The sequence below is a fragment of the Hemiscyllium ocellatum genome, chromosome 21, assembly GCF_020745735.1.
Source record: "Hemiscyllium ocellatum isolate sHemOce1 chromosome 21, sHemOce1.pat.X.cur, whole genome shotgun sequence".
NCBI lineage: Eukaryota > Metazoa > Chordata > Chondrichthyes > Orectolobiformes > Hemiscylliidae > Hemiscyllium > Hemiscyllium ocellatum.
In genome coordinates, this window is record NC_083421.1 from 54,203,621 (window position 1) to 54,222,759 (window position 19,139).

Sequence of the window (19,139 nt, forward strand, 5' to 3'; positions counted from 1 at the left end):
GCCATCTTTTTCTTTGGAAGTGAATAGATATCATCTGTCTCAGTGCTGTGCCCTTACATGCTTGTATCAAAACACTGCACGGCACCTCTCAACTAACTAATGCAAGACATCTCTGAGATAGCGTTAAAGCTGACATTGCATACATTTGGTGCAGAGCGTTCATGCTCTTTGCAACATCTAAACATGCATTCGACTACCCTCACCTCCTCCCATTCCCCCACCCACAACCCACTTTGTTTCACAAAGCTTCAGTGCAAACTGAGTTTCTGGTCAGATAAATGCACAGTTTGAATAGAACAGGAATTACTTTAAAGAGAACATGCCCCATGTTGCCTGGCTAACCAGAGTTGTCATGAATGCAGAATATTAGCTGAGAGTACAGGATGTGGTAGTGGCCCCTCGTAGCTGGAGGCTGTGGTTAAAAAGAGGAGGCAGCTCTTCAACACGGTTTGGTTTTAAAAGAAGAAAAATTGGGTCAAGTTATTTAAACTCTGTCATGACCTCAGGATGTCCAACAGCACTTTACAGTCATTGAAGAATTTTTGAAGAGTAGTCACAGTTGCAATGTAGGAAGTGTGGAAGCCAGTTCGCACACAAACAAATTGCAATGCCATGACCAGATCATCTGTCTTTATAATGTTAATTGAGGTACAAATATTGCCAGGGTATTAAAGAGAATTCCTGTCTATTTTATAAAGTAAGGCCACGGTCTCCTCTGAAATCCCAACAACTTCTCAGGGTAAATGAGTGGCAAACCCATGAGTTGCAATTAGCAGCTATGAATTTTACCGCTCATTTACATTTTTCACCATGGTCACAGGTTCAGTGAACAAGCCTTGGGTTAATCCTGTTGAAAGACACATTCTTCTCAATTGTGGGAAGATATTGAAGCTGTTGGGAGAAAGAAATATGACAGGGGAATCAGAAGGGACCATATTCAGGAAGGGAGTTGGGGTTTTTTGTTTATTTTTAAATCACTTTGGAAGGTAAAACAAAACCTAACAGAAACTGTAAAAGAGAAGTTAAAATAGCCAAACTATTTCTGATCCAACTGACTTGGATTTCTGTATGCAAATAAATTAGTGGCTAAGTTCAAAATTGGTAGACGATATGTATGACGTGCTGTAATGTGCACAGCAGTTTCATAAATTGCAAATGTAGATCCAAACCCCAAATAATTTTGTTTTAAAGACAATCAAAACTATAGAAAGTTTTATAGAAAACTAATGAAAAAGAAAAACTAAGATAGGCAGATCATAGAATGGCTCAGATGGGCAGATTAAAGAATTGGTAGACAAACATATAGACAGAGCTATCAGAGAGAGAAAAACAGACAAAAAGATAAATTTAATATGAGCAAGAGCGAAGGAGAGGGAGAGATAGACAGATAAACAGACAGACCATAACCAAGAAGGAGCCAAAAAGAACTGAGATCAAGATAGAGAGCAAAACAGAGAATCAACGAGATTAGAATCTGTTTGCTCCAGTACACGTTCTGACATTACTATTCTGTTTTCTGTGATCTCTCAGCTAAAAATTGCATTTCAGATTGAGCAACAAAACAAGATGTAGACCTCTTCCTCTGCGGTCATATCCCTTTCAATTGGCATTCATGTATAAACCTGGCAATCCTGACCCAATGGGAGACTAGCTCCACCCAATGGATCAGTGGGCAAATGCAAAGTGTGGTAGAAGGGGAAGTCGATGTTTGCCTCAATTGATGGGACAGATAGTGCGTCAAAACTTGTTCTTTCTTCACTATTGCTAGTTTTTGTTTTAATTTGAATTAACTAGTCTCAATTTTGTGACACGACTAATTCACAGATAGTTGGAGAAGAAGTGGATCTGAGAAAATAATCCACCATAGTTGTACCTCCTTTCCAGTGACACCCATTGGTGCTAGTCCTCAGCGGGCAAGAAAAGTAACTGAAAACAGACAAGGGATCCTACGTGATGCCTTCCTCCATTTTGCTACAGCAAAAGATGTGAATTTAAATGTTGGATTATCATTTTAAAATGCAGTAGAACTTGGTATTACCTCACAGTCACAAGATAGTCCAGTGTTCTACAGCTAATCAAGTTTTTGTTTAAAATATTGTTGTAGGAAATACAGTAGTCAACCTGTACACAGCAGGATCCCAAAACATTAATGAAATAACTACCAGATAATCTATTTCGGTGATATTGGTTGATGGATAAATATGGATCAGCACATCAGGGGTAAATTCCCTGCGCTAAATCAAAATAGATGGGAACCTATGAAAAAATTGAGAGGACAGATTGGAGATCTCAGTTTAATATTTCATCTGAAAACTAGTGCCTCTGACAGTGCAGCACCCCATAGTGATAACATCATTAGATACTCTAGGTTAAAGTAGTTTCCAGGTGTTATGCTGTGAGAGAACTGAATTAACAAACACAGCAGAAGTCAGAGCCTCGCCCAATGAGGTTCGGTGAGTGCTCCCAGCTAGTTTCCCTGTTAGTACAAACACCATTCCATGGTTGACCAAAAATAGTCAAAAGAAAAACTCGGTGAGGAAGAAAAAAATGTAATTACAATTTTTGAATTTTTAAAATATACATAGATTCGTGTTGGGAAAAGGGGTCCTATGACATACCAGTGGTTGAACTTCATAATGCTGTGCGACTGTTCAGTGTGAGGAAACGCACTGTTTTGTAAACGTGGTAAAATATGTCACTGGAATGTATTTGCAGCTGTTTTGCAAGCCAGGAAATGTATTTGTGGTGATTATCTTGCTGCAGACAGCTGGGGCTCAGAGCGTGAAGAAAGAGCAAGAGGGAGATCAGCTAGATGGCGCTGGTCCCTTGGGCTTTATCACCTCTCCGTGCTCAATATTCAGTATTTGCAATCAAATTCCACCTCACTGACATTTTAATGTGATGAAAAATGAATTGAAAAAGTAAGAAATATTTTAGACGGATATTCCTCAGCTCAGATTACTCAGCTTCAAATGGAAGTTTGCAGCACAAAATTACTTTCACATCTTTCGTTTCGGTCAGAGACTTTTGTCACGATAATCTGTACAATCATTAGGTTACATTATGTGTGGTAAACAATATCTTGGAATGTTACTCTGTAACACGCAGAGTTTATGTATTCACGTGCAGGAGTGTTAAGTACTTAAGATCACGTATCATAAAGTCATAGTAAACGCCTCATAAATGAGTAAAATTTTAATTATTTATTAATTCATGTTTAGCAGTAAATGCCTACTTTGTTTCACTAGTTATGCTGCTTAATTTAAACTGACGAATAAAAATGGAATAAACAAGAAAAATTTACATTTAGATAGCACCTGTTATGTCCATAAGATGTACTGAAGTGCTCTAACATTGTAGAAGTACTTTTTAAGTGTCCTAATTGCAGTCAATTTATTCCCACATATTTCCCACATAGCTTAGCAATGACCAGTCATTTTTTTTTAACCACTGTGGATGTTGAATACTAGTCAGGACACCAGGGATAACTCCCTGCTTTTCTTTGACATTATACACATTCCACCCAAATTGTGTTGTTGTGATTTCTTTGCAAGAATTTAATATGTCACATATAGAATCTTAGAATCATACAGCAGGAAAACAGATCCTTTGGTCCAACTCATCACCGCCAACCAAACATCCCAATCTGACCTAGTCTCATTTGCCAGCATTTGGCTCATATCCCTCGAAGCCTTTTCTGCTGCCTAACAGCGCAAGGGACATGGGTTTGATTCCAACCTCAGGCTACTGTGCAGAGTTTGCATGTTCTCCATGCTTCTGTGTTGTTCCCCTCTAAGTGCTCCAGTTTCCTTCCACAGCCCAAAGACGTGGAGGTTAGGTGGATTGGCCATGCTGAAATTGTCCATTGTGTTGTGGGATATGTAGGTTAGGTGGATTAGCCATGGGAAATGTAGGGTTATGGGATACAGTAGGCTTGGGTGAGATGCTCTTTGGATTATTGGCATGGACCTGATAGGCCAGATGGCCTCCTTCTGCACTGTAGCAGATCTATGATCTAGGTGCCTTTTAATGTTGTAATCGTACCCATCTCTGCCACTTCCTCTGGCAGCTGATTCCAAACACACATTACGCTCTGAGTGAAAAAGTTACCCCTCAGATATTTTTAAAATCTTTCCTCTCTCACCTTAAACCCATGTCCTCTAATTGTGAACACCTCCACCTTAGGAAAAAGACCTTGGCTTCTACCCATGCCCCTCACGATTTTATAAACTTCTATAAGATCAACCCTCAATCTCCGACACTCCAGGGAAAAAAGCTCCAGCCTATTCAGCCTCTGCTTATAGCTCAAACTTTCCAGTTCTGGCAACATCCTTGTGAATCTTTTTTGAATCCTTTTAAGTTTAACAACATCTTTCCATTAGAAGGGCAACCATAATTATACAGTACACAGTATTCCAAAAATGGCCTCACCAATGTCCTGTACAGCTGCAACATGATATCCCAATTCCTACTTACTCAGGAATACATTCAGGGAAGTTATTTGGACGGCCTTTGTGTGGAGCCACGGAAAATGGGGGAGATACTAAATGAATATTTTGCATCAGTGTTTACTGTGGAAAAGGATATGGAAGATATAGACTGTAGGGAAATAAATGGCGACATCTTGCAAAATGTCCAGATTACAGAGGAGGGAGTGCTGGATGTCTTGAAACGGTTAAAGGTGGATAAATCCCCAGGACCTGATCAGGTGTACCTGAGAACTCTGTGGGAAGCTAGAGAAGTGATTGCTGGGCCTCTTGCTGAGATATTTGTATCATTGATAGTCACAGGTGAGGTGCCGGAAGACTGGAGGTTGGCAAACATGGTGCCACTGTTTAAGAAGGGCGGTAAAGACAAGCCAGGGAACTATAGATCGGTGAGCCTGACCTTGGTGATGGGCAAGCTGTTGGGAATCCTGAGGGACAGGATGTACATGTATTTGGAAAGGCAAGGATTGATTCGGGATAGTCAACATGGCTTTGTGCGTGGGAAGTCATGGCTCACAAACTTCATTGAGTTTTTTGAAGAAGTAACAAAGAAGATTGATGAGGGCAGAGCAGTAGATGTGATCTATATGGACTTCAGTAAGGCGATCGACAGGGTTCCCCATGGGGAGGCTGATTAGCAAGGTTAAATCTCATGGAATACAGGAAGAACTAGCCATTTGGATATAGAACTGGCTCAAAGGTAGAAGACAGAGGATGGTGGTGGAGGGTTGTTTTTCAGACTGGAGACCTGTGACCAGTGGAGTGCCACAAGGATCGGTGCTGGGCCCTCTACTTTTTGTCATTTACATAAATGATTTGGATGCAAGCATAAGAGGTACAGTTAGTAAGTTTGCAGATAACACCAAAGTTGGAGTTGTAGTGGACAGCGAAGAGGGTTACCTCAGATTACAATAGGATCTGGACCGGATGGGCCAATAGGCTGAGAAGTGGCAGATAGAGTTTAATTTAGATAAATGCGAGGTGCTGCATTTTGGGAAAGCAAATCTTAGCAGGACTTCCACACTTAATGGTAAGGTCCTAGGGAGTGTTGCTGAACAAAGAGACCTTGGAGTGCAGGTTCATAGGTCCTTGAAAGTGGAGTTGCAGATAGATAGGATAGCGAAGAAGGTGTTTGGTATGCTTTCCTTTATTGGTCAGAGTATTGAGTACAGGAGTTGGGAGGTCATGTTGCGGCTGTACAGGACATTGGTTAGGCCACTGTTGGAATATTGCATGCAATTCTGGTCTCCTTCCTATCGGAAAGATGTTGTGAAACTTGAAAGGGTTCAGAAAAGATTTACAAGGATGTTGCCAGGGTTGAAGGATTTGAGCTATAGGGAGGGGCTGAACAGGCTGGAGTTGTTTTCCCTGGAGCGTCGGAGGCTAAGGGATGACCTTATAGACGTTTGCAAAATTACGAGGGGCATGGATAGGATAAATAGACAAAGTCTTTTCCCTGGGGTGGGGGAGTCCAGAACTAGAGGGCATAGGTTTAGGGTGAGAGGGGAAAGATGTAAACGAGACCTACAGGGCAACTTTTTCACACAGAGGGTGGTACGTGTATGGAATGAGCTGCCAGAGGATGTGGTGGAGGCTGGTACAATTGCAACATTTAAGAGGCATTTGGATGGGTATATGAATAGGAAGGGTTTGGTGGGATATGGGCTGGGTGCTCACAGGTGGGATTTGATTGGGTTGGGATATCTGGTTGGCATGGAAGGGTTGGACTGCAGGGTCTGTTTCCATGCTGTACATCTCTATGACTCTATGATTCTATCTGGGTGAGATTTCGTGTTATAATATTATAATTGCAAGAATGTCACACAGAACCTGATACTGCATTATTTGGGGAATAATGTGCTGAAGTTTATCATCAAGTCCTTTCCTTCTCCACCCATTCCACAACCCCCCATTTTCAGAGTGGTGGTAAAGATGCAAGTTCTCCATGGCATATCATTGTTGAATGTTAGCTGAACTCCTGTGACATTGATGACAGGTACACAATTGTTCATTAACTGTAAAAAGTGAGGTCTGCAGATGCTGGAGATCAGAGCTGAAAATGTGTTGCTGGTTAAAGCACAGCAGGTCAGGCAGCATCCAAGGAGCAGGAAACACATGTTCCCCTGAATTTCTCCAACCTCTACGTGGATTTCTGAGAGCTGTGATTCCCGATGAAGGGCTCTGGCCCGAAACGTCGAATTTCCTGTTCCTTGGATGCTGCCTGACCTGCTGTGTTTTAACCAGCAACACATTTTCAGCTCTGTTCATTAACTGTCTCTATTGCTAATTCAGTGGCCCATAGTTTTGTTCAAACTCTGACCTGCACTTGACTCTTGGGGACTTTTACACACATATGAACCAGGGGTAGAGATAGGTTATTTGAGCTTTGAGGCTGCTCTGTCATTGAATAAGATCATGGCTAACATGCTTGTAGTTTGAGTTCCATTTACCTCCAATAACCATTGAACTCCCTGCTGAATCTATTCACCTCTGCTTTGAGAAGCTGAAGTTATGTCACTTATTTAAAAATTAATTTTGCCTTGAAAAATATAATGCAGTGAAGTATGGTTCTTGACTCTGATTGGTTGCTTGTAGAATAGCACAGGGTTAGCACACACCAATCAGAAAGAAAGATGGAACATTTTATTCATAAAATCATACTGAAGCCAGTGATTGTATTATTTAGATATGTTGAGGTATTATGTCAATAATTCACAGAATTATTGCCAAGGAAATATTCCAAAGTTTCACACAGTGGAATTATTTCTCTGTAAATGCCTCTGTATTCCTGGTTAACAATGAACTGTATGGTTGAATTTAAGGCCAGTAGCATATTTTCTGTGAAGAGGTTTGCGATTTTCCCTGGCTACAGCCAATATTTGTTGTACTGAGAGGGTGTCACTCACACCACAGAGTCAGAAAGCTTTGGGTACAAATGATACTTATATGCATTATTATCTAAGCTGACACTTTAGTGTAGAACTGTGGGAGTGGTGCTAGAGGGACTTTTTATCAGATGAAACATGAACCCTCACAACAGTTAAAATGATTCCACAGCACTATACAAAAGCAGATTTGTGGAGTTATTCTGGTCAGCATTTAACTCTTAAAAAGATTACCTAGTGATTATCTTGTTGATCTTCTCTAGAGAAGACTGTGAAGAGATTTCATCAAAATGTTTGAAATCATGAGGGGTCTGTACAATATAGAAAAGGAGAAATTGTTTTGACTGGATGCAGAGTCAAGAACCAAAGGACTCCAGTTTATGATGATTGGCAAAACAAGCAATAGCGATATGAGCAATGCTCCCCTGAATTTCTCCAAGCTCTACGTGGACTTCTGAGAGCTGTGTTTGGCAACAGCTGGAGAAAGTGGAAGTGAATGTATCAGAATGAGGTTGGAATGCTACTTGGTGTACACACACTCTCTGAGTGGCCGTGCACAACTTAGAGGGACGCTGGACGTGTGGAGACACATTTTCACACGGCAACTAGTTAGGATTAGAATGTACAACCGATGGTGTGCTGGAGGCAGATTCAATCACAGCTTCCTGAAGGGTTACAATCAGAGGAGAAAAGAATTGTGGGGCTGTGCGAAAAGGCAAGGGAGTGGGATTAGCTGAGCTGCCATTGCATGGAGTGGCACAGACATGATGAGATGAATGGCCTGCGTCTGTGTTGCAACCGTTCGGTTATGTTTGTGCAAGGTTGCTGTCTGCTATGTCTCTAATAATAAAAAAGTGACTACATTTTAATAGTACATAATGAGCTGAAAGTGCTTTGGGAATCTCAAGCGCATAAAAAGGTGCTTTCTAAATGCATGTCTTGCTTTATCTTTTTAACAAATCACAGGAAGACATAGAACTACATCCAAGAGTAACTTCCCATCGTTTCTTTCTTCATATGGTGGGGATAAGCATTCTCTTCCCCTTGCGTCTACAGATGTTTGACATCTGCTTACAGGGACCCAGTCTGGGTTAATGAGAGCTGGCTGGGAAAACTCTAACCTTGTCACTGAATCCTGTACAAAAAATGCACATTTCCATTTAGCCTTACAGCTTTAACCTCAAAGCCACTGAGAAGGCCATGATTAAAAGCAAACATAACATCATTCCCAAACTACATAATTTCATTAAACAGAGGTCTCATAGACTGATTGTTATTTTAAGATGTCATTAAGTCACTAAACCGCACCAGGCATTCTCATAATCAACCACACATGCTGGGTTGGAATGCAATCCAGAAATAGCTGAGAGCATTTGAATTCTCCTGGCTCCCAAACAATTGAACTCCCAAGCCCTGGGAACTTCTCAACTTTCTCTTCTCCCTCGCAACCATAGATGGCCCTCACTGACTAATTTGTAAATCCCGTGACCCCCAGTTATACTGGGGTGTCAGAACTTTGTACACATACTGGCCAATAAAACTCAAATATTTCTTTTCTTTTGAAAATTCCATGACTAGATGAAATTTCTAAAGTGATTTGGGGTTGGTGGGATGGGTGCTGCAATTTGGGCAAGTGAAGGGCAAAAAGGAAAGCTTCAGGGTCCCTCCTCCTGATGGCAATCTTTGTGCACACGTCGTTGGACAGGATGTCAGGAGTGAACAGTTGACCAGCCCCTTGGCCTTGCCATTCAGGCGGAGAATGGTCGTTCTGAGAAGGATGCTGGAATTCAACAGCCAACCCATGGCAGCCTTACCCTAGTTCACGTTGCTGGCTTGCAAACAGTGCTTGCTTCTCCCCCTACCCCACAGGACATTACACAACCACCTCCATTTGAAGAGGCTGCAGATCATGGGAAAGCTGTTGATGACAGGGTTCCTTTGGTTTGAGCTTTTGCTTTTTTAAAATGTCAAAATTAAATAAGAGATTTGCAAAGTGCAAGATTTACCCCGCTTCAACAGACTGTTCCACGTGATTGATTCTGGACTCCCAGTACTACTACTACCAGTGTGATTGCTGGAACTTGCTATTATTTTAAAATACTACTTATTTATTAAACTGAGGGATCCAGACCCACAGGAGACTGATTGCATCAAATCTTGGGAGGGCAACAATCAGAATGAAACCACAGTTCAACCAAAGGTAGGTCCACAGCGGCTATTGAACAGGCAACTCACTGGGCGCTCTATAAAAGAAACAGTGCTGCCTGAAATTAGTTTTGTGAAAGAGAAAGCAGCTCAATCATTTAAATTACTTTCCAGTTTTTATTTTGAAATCAAACTTATTTCAACACAAGTTCCTTAATTTAACTGTTTTTTTTGGTGGGGGAGGGGGAAGGGGTTGATGGTGAGCTGCCAACATTCACTCTCACTATTCCTCTGAAACAGACCATAACTTTGAGATATTGGGAATATGCAAATTAGTACGGACATCCTGAGGTCACCGCCTGTCACTTAGGGTGACAGTGGCAGACGAGACTGTAGCTCCCTCATGAACAGGGAATCACTGAAATCAAGGGAATTTTATTTTTTCTGCCCTGTATTGCCACTCAAAGCCCTTTACAAAACTACGCCTCTTTAATGAGGTGATTACCTTTGCATGAGATGTAGACATTGCTGGCTGGACCAGCATTCATTGTGCATTCCTGACTGCCCAGGAGGAGGTGGTGAGCTGCCTTCTTGAACTGCTTTAGTCCTTGTGGGGTAGAGATGCACAACGCCATTAGGAACGAAGTTCCAGGATTTTGACCCAGTAACATTGAAGGATATACTTCCAAGTCAGGAAGATAAGTGGCTTGGAAGGGAACTTGCAGGTGGTGGTATTCCCATATATCTGCTGCCCTTGTCTTTTCAGATGGTAAATATGATGAATAAAATTTACAATTGACCCTGAGAAAATATTTTTCGATCATGAAGTGCTCTTAAAAAAAATTAGTGAATTTTTAAGACAAGTTTAACATTAATTTTTAAACATGACAGGTTATTTTAAGTTCTACCCATAATGTGTAAATCTTAATATTTATTTTGCACTAGGTAAATAAAAGGATTTTATTTTAGGACATTTTATTTTCTGTTTGATGGTAGGCGATCTAAAAAATATTAATGCAATTGGCAGCTTGGAAGTTAACAGGTTTTTAAACACACTGCAACTCTACTAAGGAGAGAGTTATTGCCAAGTAGATTTCCAGGTAGAAAGATCCAAATTGTCAATCATTCTCGAAACCTCCACCTTTTTTTCTTCCAAAAGCTACATTGCATTGTACAGCTCAATACAATACAAGACACTTGATTTTCAAGTTGCAAAACGTTCTTCTATTTTAGTTCTAGCTGTCCGATTCCATTTTATAATCCTCAAAATAAATAAAACATGCAGTTCTGAGAAAGGGTCACCTTGTTCACGTTAATTTTGCTTTCTCTCCACAGATGCTGTCAGATCTGCTGGGTTCATCCAGCAATCCTGCTTTTTTGGTGAAAAATATCTAGTGTCTTACACTGTCAAAGATGTTCAAAGCCATTTTGAAAAATATAGACTGTGCAGACTTTCTGAATGGGGCAGCATCTGATAAAAAAAACTCCTTTGAATCTTGGTTCCTCTTGAACGATTCAAAACCAAATATGCTGTTTTTAACGTAACGCTATTCATTTTCTGCGTCCTGCCCACAGGGGATGCATGGGCTGATATTTCTGTTCCAGATGATTAGCTCAAGTTTCCCTCTCACCAATAAATTCCCCAAGGCGGGTAAGGTGAGCTCATCCAGATATGGTGGGGGCTGGGTTTGAGGTTAGGAACAATGCCGTTGTCATCCTCTGTCCAGCCACAAGGAGGTGCAGAAGAGTCAAAATAACACTTTTTAAAAAATACACAGCAGATGTTGCGGCATCTGGAAATAGGTTAAAATGCTGTCTCGGGGAGACCTTTCATCTGTAATTTAAATGTGAACCACATTTCCCTTTTTTGTCTGCTAAGGGGCTTTTACTGCACACTTTAGTTTTTATTAGCAGTAAGATATTGTTGGAAGATTAGCAAGATATTTCTCCTCGTTGAATTTTTTTTTCCCCTGTGTTTAGTTTAATTGTCTGAGTCTCCTGCTGCTGTGGAACTCTTGCTTGCTGACACAGGTTTTGTTTCTGGCTTCCCCTGCTCCCCTCCCCCTCTAATGGTAATTCTTCACCAATGGAACAGTGAAGAAAAATCTGAACCTCAGCACCTCAAGACTGAATCACCTTCATCTAACTGATCATATCTGAGCTCAGACACTCACAGATACAATGGGCATACTCCCTTCCAGGTTCTATATTCTTTCACTATGTAGAATATTTTTAAAAATGTGTTCTTGGGATATGGGCTACAATGGCAAGGCTGGATTAATTGCCCTTCCTAGGTCTCCAGACAGCATAAGAGTCAGCCATACCTGGAATAACCAGTAAGATAGGCTGGTTAGTGGGCTGTATATCTGAACGTCATTAGTAAACCGTATTGGGTTTTTACAACTTGCAATTTCAAATAAACCTGTTGGACAATAACCTGGTGTGGTGAGTGTTTTGCTGGAAAAGCACAGCAGGTCAGGCAGCATCCGAGGAGCAGGAAAATTGCCGTTTCGGGCTGGAGCCCCTCATCATTCCTTTTCCAGCATCACACACTCAACGCTGATCTCCAGCATCTGCAGACCTCACTGCCTCCAATAACTTGGTGTCATTTGAGTTTTGACCTTGCCCACACCAATCTAACTCTGGCATCTCCACATCATGATTTTTACAACAGACCAGAAGCTTTCATGGTTACTTCTCTGGTGTTGGTCCACAGTTGCCAGATTTTTGTTGAGTTCAAGTTCATTGCATTATTATAGTGAAGTCACTCCTAATATTTACTTCTCCAGGAGCATCAATACTCGTTTACTCTAACCAAATATGGAAATGGTTTCTTATGATGTATTTACCTCCCATACCAGTCGGGGTGCTTATGTTCTGGAATATTGAACCTAATCACACAGAATTCTGAAAAGCAATAATCCCTTGAGATGATATTCCATGTTTATCTTTTACCACACCGCTTACTCCATTTTCTTTGTGAAAAATCACACAACATCTTGGACCAAAGGGTCTGCTTCCGTGCTGTACATCTCTTATGACTCTATGACCACCTTATGAAGGAGCAAGGCTCCGAAAGCTAGTGCTTCCAAATAAATCTGTTGGACTATAACCTGGCATTGTGTGATTTTTAACTTCATCCACCCCAGTTCAACACCGGCTCCTCCACATAATTTTTTCTGCTGTTACGATTACATGTTAAACAATCCTAATTAGCTGTGAAATGCTTTGAGACCATCCTGAGGTAGAAAATGGAGCTTCTAGAATGCAAATCTTTCTGATGTTCTATTTACAGGGGATTGCGGTCTCACACAATAGGAGTCAGACGTTTTGTCCATACTGCTACAGGGAATTTCCACAGATACGTCACCAGTGAACATTTTGTGGTGCATTAAACAGAAATTGAGAAATAGCTTTCAAACATTCAAGTGTACCTCATGCATTAGAGGAACAGGGCTTACCTGGAGAGGTTTGAAGAGAGTTTTTCCTGTTTGCAGAGAAAAAATATGACCATCCCTATAAAATATCAACTGTATGCAATATCAGTAGATGAAGGCATCAGTCTTCAAACTTCAGCCCATTGCCTTGAGCTGGTGAAGTCATGGTTCTTAGTCCTCAATCCTAATTTAGTCTGAATGCAGTTAACCTTTAATCAAAGGTTAAAGAGACACAAGCCTCGATTGAGATTAGAAAATGAAAGAAACACAAGTCTCTTCTCATTTCTCTGATCCAACAGCAAATCTGGCACAGACTTTTAACAAACGCATTTAAGACTAAATCTTTCTTTTGATGGGGATTTGATTGGAAACAAAGTTAAGTGTCTCCAGGGACATGTACAGACTTGGTTGATGAATCACTTCATAGTCATGGTGGTTCCTCTAGCTTCTGGAGTGGGGTTTGATGAATGTTGGCTAAAAAGGACAGCAGAGCAAAGTTTAAGAATGGCTGATCACTAAAATAAAAGCAAAACACTGAGTATAATAATAATGTGAAATCAGAACATAAAATGCTGAGAAGACTCAGCAGGTCTGAATAAACCATTGAAAAGAAAAACAGAGTTAACGTTTTAGCTTGTGATCTTTCTTGTTGTATTAATCCTGTTTCTCTGTCTACAGATGTTGCCAGTTGGATATTCCTAATATTTTTGATTTAGAATTTTGAATATTATAGAGGTTTGGGTAAACATCTTTGAAGATTACAAAGTATTTATATCACATAGAATTATATACAAGTTACAGACAGAAATCTGCCATTCAGTCTAACTACTACGTACCAGTGTTTATATTACACACAAACCTCTTCCCATTACACTTACAGTTTATCCCATTAACGTACTGTGTTATCCCTTTCTGTCTTATATACATACCTAGTTTTATTGTATTATATGTTCTGCTTGTATAGTGCACAAATCAAAACTTTTCACTGTATCTTGATATATGTGATAACCATAAATCAGACTCAAACTCATTTAATTCATGTGATACTGAAAGCCATATTCTAACCACTCTATGTGCTTGAAACCAAACATTCATTGAGTTAAACATGCAGTACATGATTCATGATGTTAAAAAGGAGTAAATAAATAACTTACAATAATATAGCATATTTTACAGCCTCTGGGTGCCCCACAATATTTTATTGTTGATTTTGAAATGTAGTTACTATTGTAATATAATAACAGCAGCAGCCAATTCACACACAACAAACGTGCGCAAACAGCAATTACACAAATGATCAGATTACTGAAAACAACCAATGCTGAAAATTATAGTGGGTCATTCAGCATCCATGGAGAGAGAGAACAAGCTAATATTTTGAGAATAGGCAACTCTTCACCAGAGCTGAACAGCTTTGTTGAAAAGTCATCAAGACTCGAAACGTTAGCTTGCGGTCTCTCCATGGATGCTGTGTGACCTGCTTTGATCTCCATCATTTGGTTGTTTTCTGCACAGACTTCAGCATTTGCATTAATTTTTTTCCTAAATGATCAGATTATCCAGTTAATTGTTGATTGAATATTGGCTAGGGTATAGTTGATGGAAGGAAGAAAATTAATAGGCTCAGTGGTTATCTTTTATAATTTTTTTAAATTACAAACCATTTGTTGCTTTTGTTTCAGAGTTCTTTAAGTTTAAAGGCTTTGGCAGTTTAACCAACATCCCACGGAATCTGTCGCTACGACGATCTTCAAGCAGTGCCCTTGATGAGAAGAAGAAACAATTGGAAGGGAAACACTTGGGCCTCCAGATTCATCAGGAGATAGGACAGGAAACGGTAGATGATTTGGAAACTATACCACGGAGCCCCAGCTATGCCCATTCAAGTGAAATGTACACCTGCATTGGCACAATGCCACGCCGAAACTCCAACAGGGTGCAGAAACCAGTCAAAAGTCCCAGTACTTCAGATGCACAGGCTGGAGGGAGGGGCAGACTGGGACCACTGCCACCAGTGCCAAACAGTGACCAAGGTGAGCCATCAGGGAAGGGACCTGCACCATCAGAGTCAGGTGAAGCGGTCACACCAGCTCAGGGATGTCTGAGTCCCAGTTGTTCACAGCCTGTGTTCTCTGACTCCAATGCAGCAATGTCAAATTCTGCCAAACCCTCGACCGAATCAGACACACTTCAGAATAAAAGTGACAGGTCTATACCAGTTGAATCACAAGTCATGGAGACCCAAAGAGGGTTGAGTGCACCAGAAAATGCCAATGGCCAGACCAAAACTCTTTCGCCTGAAGATGGGGCAAGCGATAGCAAGAGCGAGCTAATCGATGACAGGTATGTTCATCAGAGTTCATATTTGGCCTGTATTCTAGGCTCTATTTAGTACAATTTGTCTCACATATATCAAGAAAATTGTTCTTTAATCATTTGAAATTTGATGGTTAAACCCCCTCAGTTAATTTGTTCCCTTATCATAATGCTCTGATAATCATTGTCACTAAAGGTTAAATTGAATCAGCACCCGATAAGAGGGAGGTCTAGGCTGCTGTAGCTTGTGGTTCTGGTGTAAGATTTCACTTCAACTGTTTTTCATTTCTGCCTTTAAGTTGTCAGTTTGATCAAAGTGATTAGTAAAGGGGTTAGACGGACACGTGTAAAAGGTTTTTCACCCAAAAAGCAATGTTCCCTCTAAATTTCTTTTCAGTGTGTGAACTCTGAGGCCTGTGTACACAAGTTACTTCCAAACCCAGAAGTCATGACAATTACTCCAATTGATGTGGACAAATCTTGGAGCAGCTGTATGGGAGCTGGAATACACTGCCCAGTTTGGTGGTTGAGGTGGAAATCCTCAATTCCTTTCAAAGGAATCTGGATCAGGACCTGAAGCATTGTAACCTGTAAGGCTACAGACCAAGTGCTGAAAGTGGGAAAGTTAGAATGGGTGGCTGGTTTATTCAGCTGGCACAGACACAATTGATGGTATTAGACAGAAACTTTCAAATGTTGATTGAGGGAGGCTATTCACAGGCAGAGGGACTGTTGGTAAGTGGGAGGTCTTTAAAAATGAAATAATTTGAGTTCAAGGACAGTATGTTCCTGTCAATGTGTCGGACAAGTTGGTAAGTGTAAGGAATGCTGGATAACCAAAGAAACTGGTGCTCTGGTCAAGAAAAAGAGCATGTATCAGGTATGGACAGCAAGGAAGGCTGTAAGAGTATATTTAAGAGGGAAATCAGGAGGACAAAAAGGGGACGTGGGATACCTTTGGGAAATAGAGTTAAGGAGAATCCAAAGAGATTCGATCAATGCAAAAGAGTAACTAGAGAGAGAAAAGGGCTGCTTAAAGATCAATGTGGCCCCTTATGTGTGGAACCACAAGAGATGGTTAAGATACTAAACAAATATTTGCATCAGTGTTCGTTGTGGAGAAGGATGTGGAACATAGAGAACTTGGTGAAATAAATAGTGAGGTCTTGAAAAGAATTTAAATTACAAAATAGGTACTGGAGGTCTTAAAATGCATAAAGGTAGATAAATTTCCAGGACCTGATCAGATATTTCCCAGAACTTTGTGGGAAACTAGCAAAGAGATAACTGGGCCCGTTGCTGAGATATTTGTATAATTAACAGACATAGATGAGGTGTCAGAAGACTGGAGGTTGCCGAATGTGGTGCCATTATTTAAGAAAAGCTATAAGAAAATGCCAGGGAACCTATGAATTGTGTGCCTTACTTCAGTGGTGGCAAGTTGTTGGAGGGGATTCTGAGGGACAGGATTTATATGCATTTGGAAAGGCAAGGACTGATTAGGGATAGTCACTATGGCTTTGCGCGTGGGAAATCGTGTCTCACTAACTTGATTGAAGAGGTGACAAAGAAGGTTGATGAAGGCACAGCGTTGTCTATATGGACTTCAGCAAGATGTTTGATGAGGTTCCACGTGGTGGACTGGTGAGTAAGGTTAGATCACATGGGATCCAGGGGAGAAAATCAATTGGATACAAAATTGACTTTAACCTGGTGTTGTGTGATTTTTAACTTGGAAAATTGGAGACAGAGGGTGCAGGTACAGGTTTGTTTTTGGACTGGAGGCCGGTGACCAGTGGTGTATCACAAGGATTGGTGCTGAGTCCACTGCTTTTCATCATTTATATAAATGATTTGGTTGTGAATATAGGAGGGATGGTTAGTAAGTTTGCAGATGAAACCAAATTATGTGGTGTGTTATGGACTAGGCCAGACCACACAAAACATTCTTAAGCAGGCAGCCCTAACCATAATTTTGCAATTTGTTTCAGAAGTGTATGGTGAAAATTAGCTGGATTAAGTTAACGAGGTTGACTACCAGGTTTAAAACAGACGAAAAGTTTATTCACAAAATTACACAATGATACACAAAGAACAGATTAAAGAACCCCTACAGAACTCAGTCAATCCAAACTAGTGTTAAGTATGCTGTTCTGAATATACACAGCAGTACCAATAGGCAAATCCCCTGTAAAACATAGTATAATAAAGGGTCAGATGCTGACAGGTTGAAATTAGAAAGGCCGAAGAGTTTCCACATAGCGCACTGTTGAACTCAAAGTTTGTGAGAATGTTTGTAGCTCGGGTGCTCATTATGGTTCTGTTCGCCGAGCTGGGAATTTGTGTTGCAGACGTTTCATCCCCTGTCTAGGTGACACCCTCAGTGCTTGGGAGCCTCCTGTGAAGCACTTCTATGATGTTTCCTCCAGCATTTATAGTGGTTTGTCTCTGCTGCTTCCAGTTGTCAGTTCCAGCTGTCCGTTGCAGTGGTCGGTATATTGGGTCCAGGTCGATGTGCTTATTGATTGAATCTGTGGATGAGTACCATGCCTCTAGGAATTCCCTGGCTGTTCTCTGTTTGGCTTGTCCTATAATAGTAGTGTTGTCCCAGTTGAACTCATGTTGCTTGTCATCTGTGTGTGTTGCTACTAACGATAGCTGGTCGTGTCGTTTCGTGGCTAGTTGGTGTTCATGGATGCGGATTGTTACGGGTCTTCCTGTTTGTCCTATGTAGTGTTTTGTGCAGTCCTTGCATGGGATTTTGTATACTACACTGGTTTTGCTCATGCTGGGTATCGGGTCCTTTGTTCTGGTGAGTTGTTGTCTGAGAGTGGCTGTTGGTTTGTGTGCTGTTATGAGTCCTAGTGGTTGCAGTAGTCTGGCTGTCAGTTTGGAAATGCTCTTGACATATGGTAGGGTGGCCAGTCCTTTGGGTTGCGGTATGTCCTCGTTCCGTTGTCTTTCCCTTAGGCATCTGTTGATGAAATTGCGCAGGTATCCATTTTTGGCGAATACATTGCAGAGGTGTTCTTCTTCCTCGTTTTGCAGTTCTGGTGTACTGCAGTGTGTTGTGGCCCTTTTGAATTGTGTCTTGATGCAACTTCTTTTGTGTGTGTTGGGGTGGTTGCTTTCGTAGTTCAGGACTTGGTCTGTGTATGTGGCTTTCCTGTATACCTTTGTGGTGAATTCTCCATTAGGTGTTCTCTGTACCATCATGTCTAGGACGGGGAGTTGGTTGTCCTTTTCTTCCTCTCTAGTGAATCGGATTCCTGTGAGTGTGGCGTTGATGATCCGGTGTGTGTTCTCTATTTCTGTGTTTTTAATGATTACAAAGATGTCATCCACATATCTGACCCAGAGTTTGGGTTGAATTTGCGGTAAGATTGTTTGTTCTAATCTTTGCATTACCGCTTCTGCTGAGTTCAGAGATGGGTGAGCCCATGGGTGTGCCATTGATTTGTTCATATATTTGGTTGTTGAATGTGAAGTGTGTTGTGAGGCACAGGTCCAGTAGTTTGAGTATGCCATCTTTGTTGATAGGTACACCGTCCTGTTGTCTGTTCTGTATGTCCAGCAGGTTGGCTACTGTTTCTCTGGCTAGGGTTTTGTCGATAGAGGTGAACAGTGCCGTTACATTGAATGAGACCATAGTTTCTTCCTTGTCTATGTGTATATTTCTGATGATGTCCATACTACCAGCAGACAAAGGCAGAATGACGGTCATCCTTGACAGAGTAGAGTACATCCAAAAAACGCAACAACTACTTGCAGATACCAACACCTACCAAAAGAGGGAGTTTGACCCCACCCCACAGCTCACCAATAGAATAAACAACACACTGAGGAACCTACAAAAAAAAAACAGATAA

The 19,139-nt window shown here is 41.0% G+C and overlaps 1 protein-coding gene across 2 annotated transcripts in view; it reads left to right on the plus strand.

Annotated features, from left to right (window-relative positions):
- The window catches only part of LOC132825890 (SH2 domain-containing protein 3C-like), a 185,818-nt gene that overhangs the window by 43,142 nt on the left and 123,537 nt on the right, over positions 1-19,139 (plus strand). For both annotated transcript variants that reach the window (XM_060841497.1, XM_060841498.1), the window contains exon 4: positions 14,637-15,297. In XM_060841497.1, the coding sequence (XP_060697480.1) occupies positions 14,637-15,297 (661 nt within the window). The remainder of the gene's footprint in view (positions 1-14,636; positions 15,298-19,139) is intronic.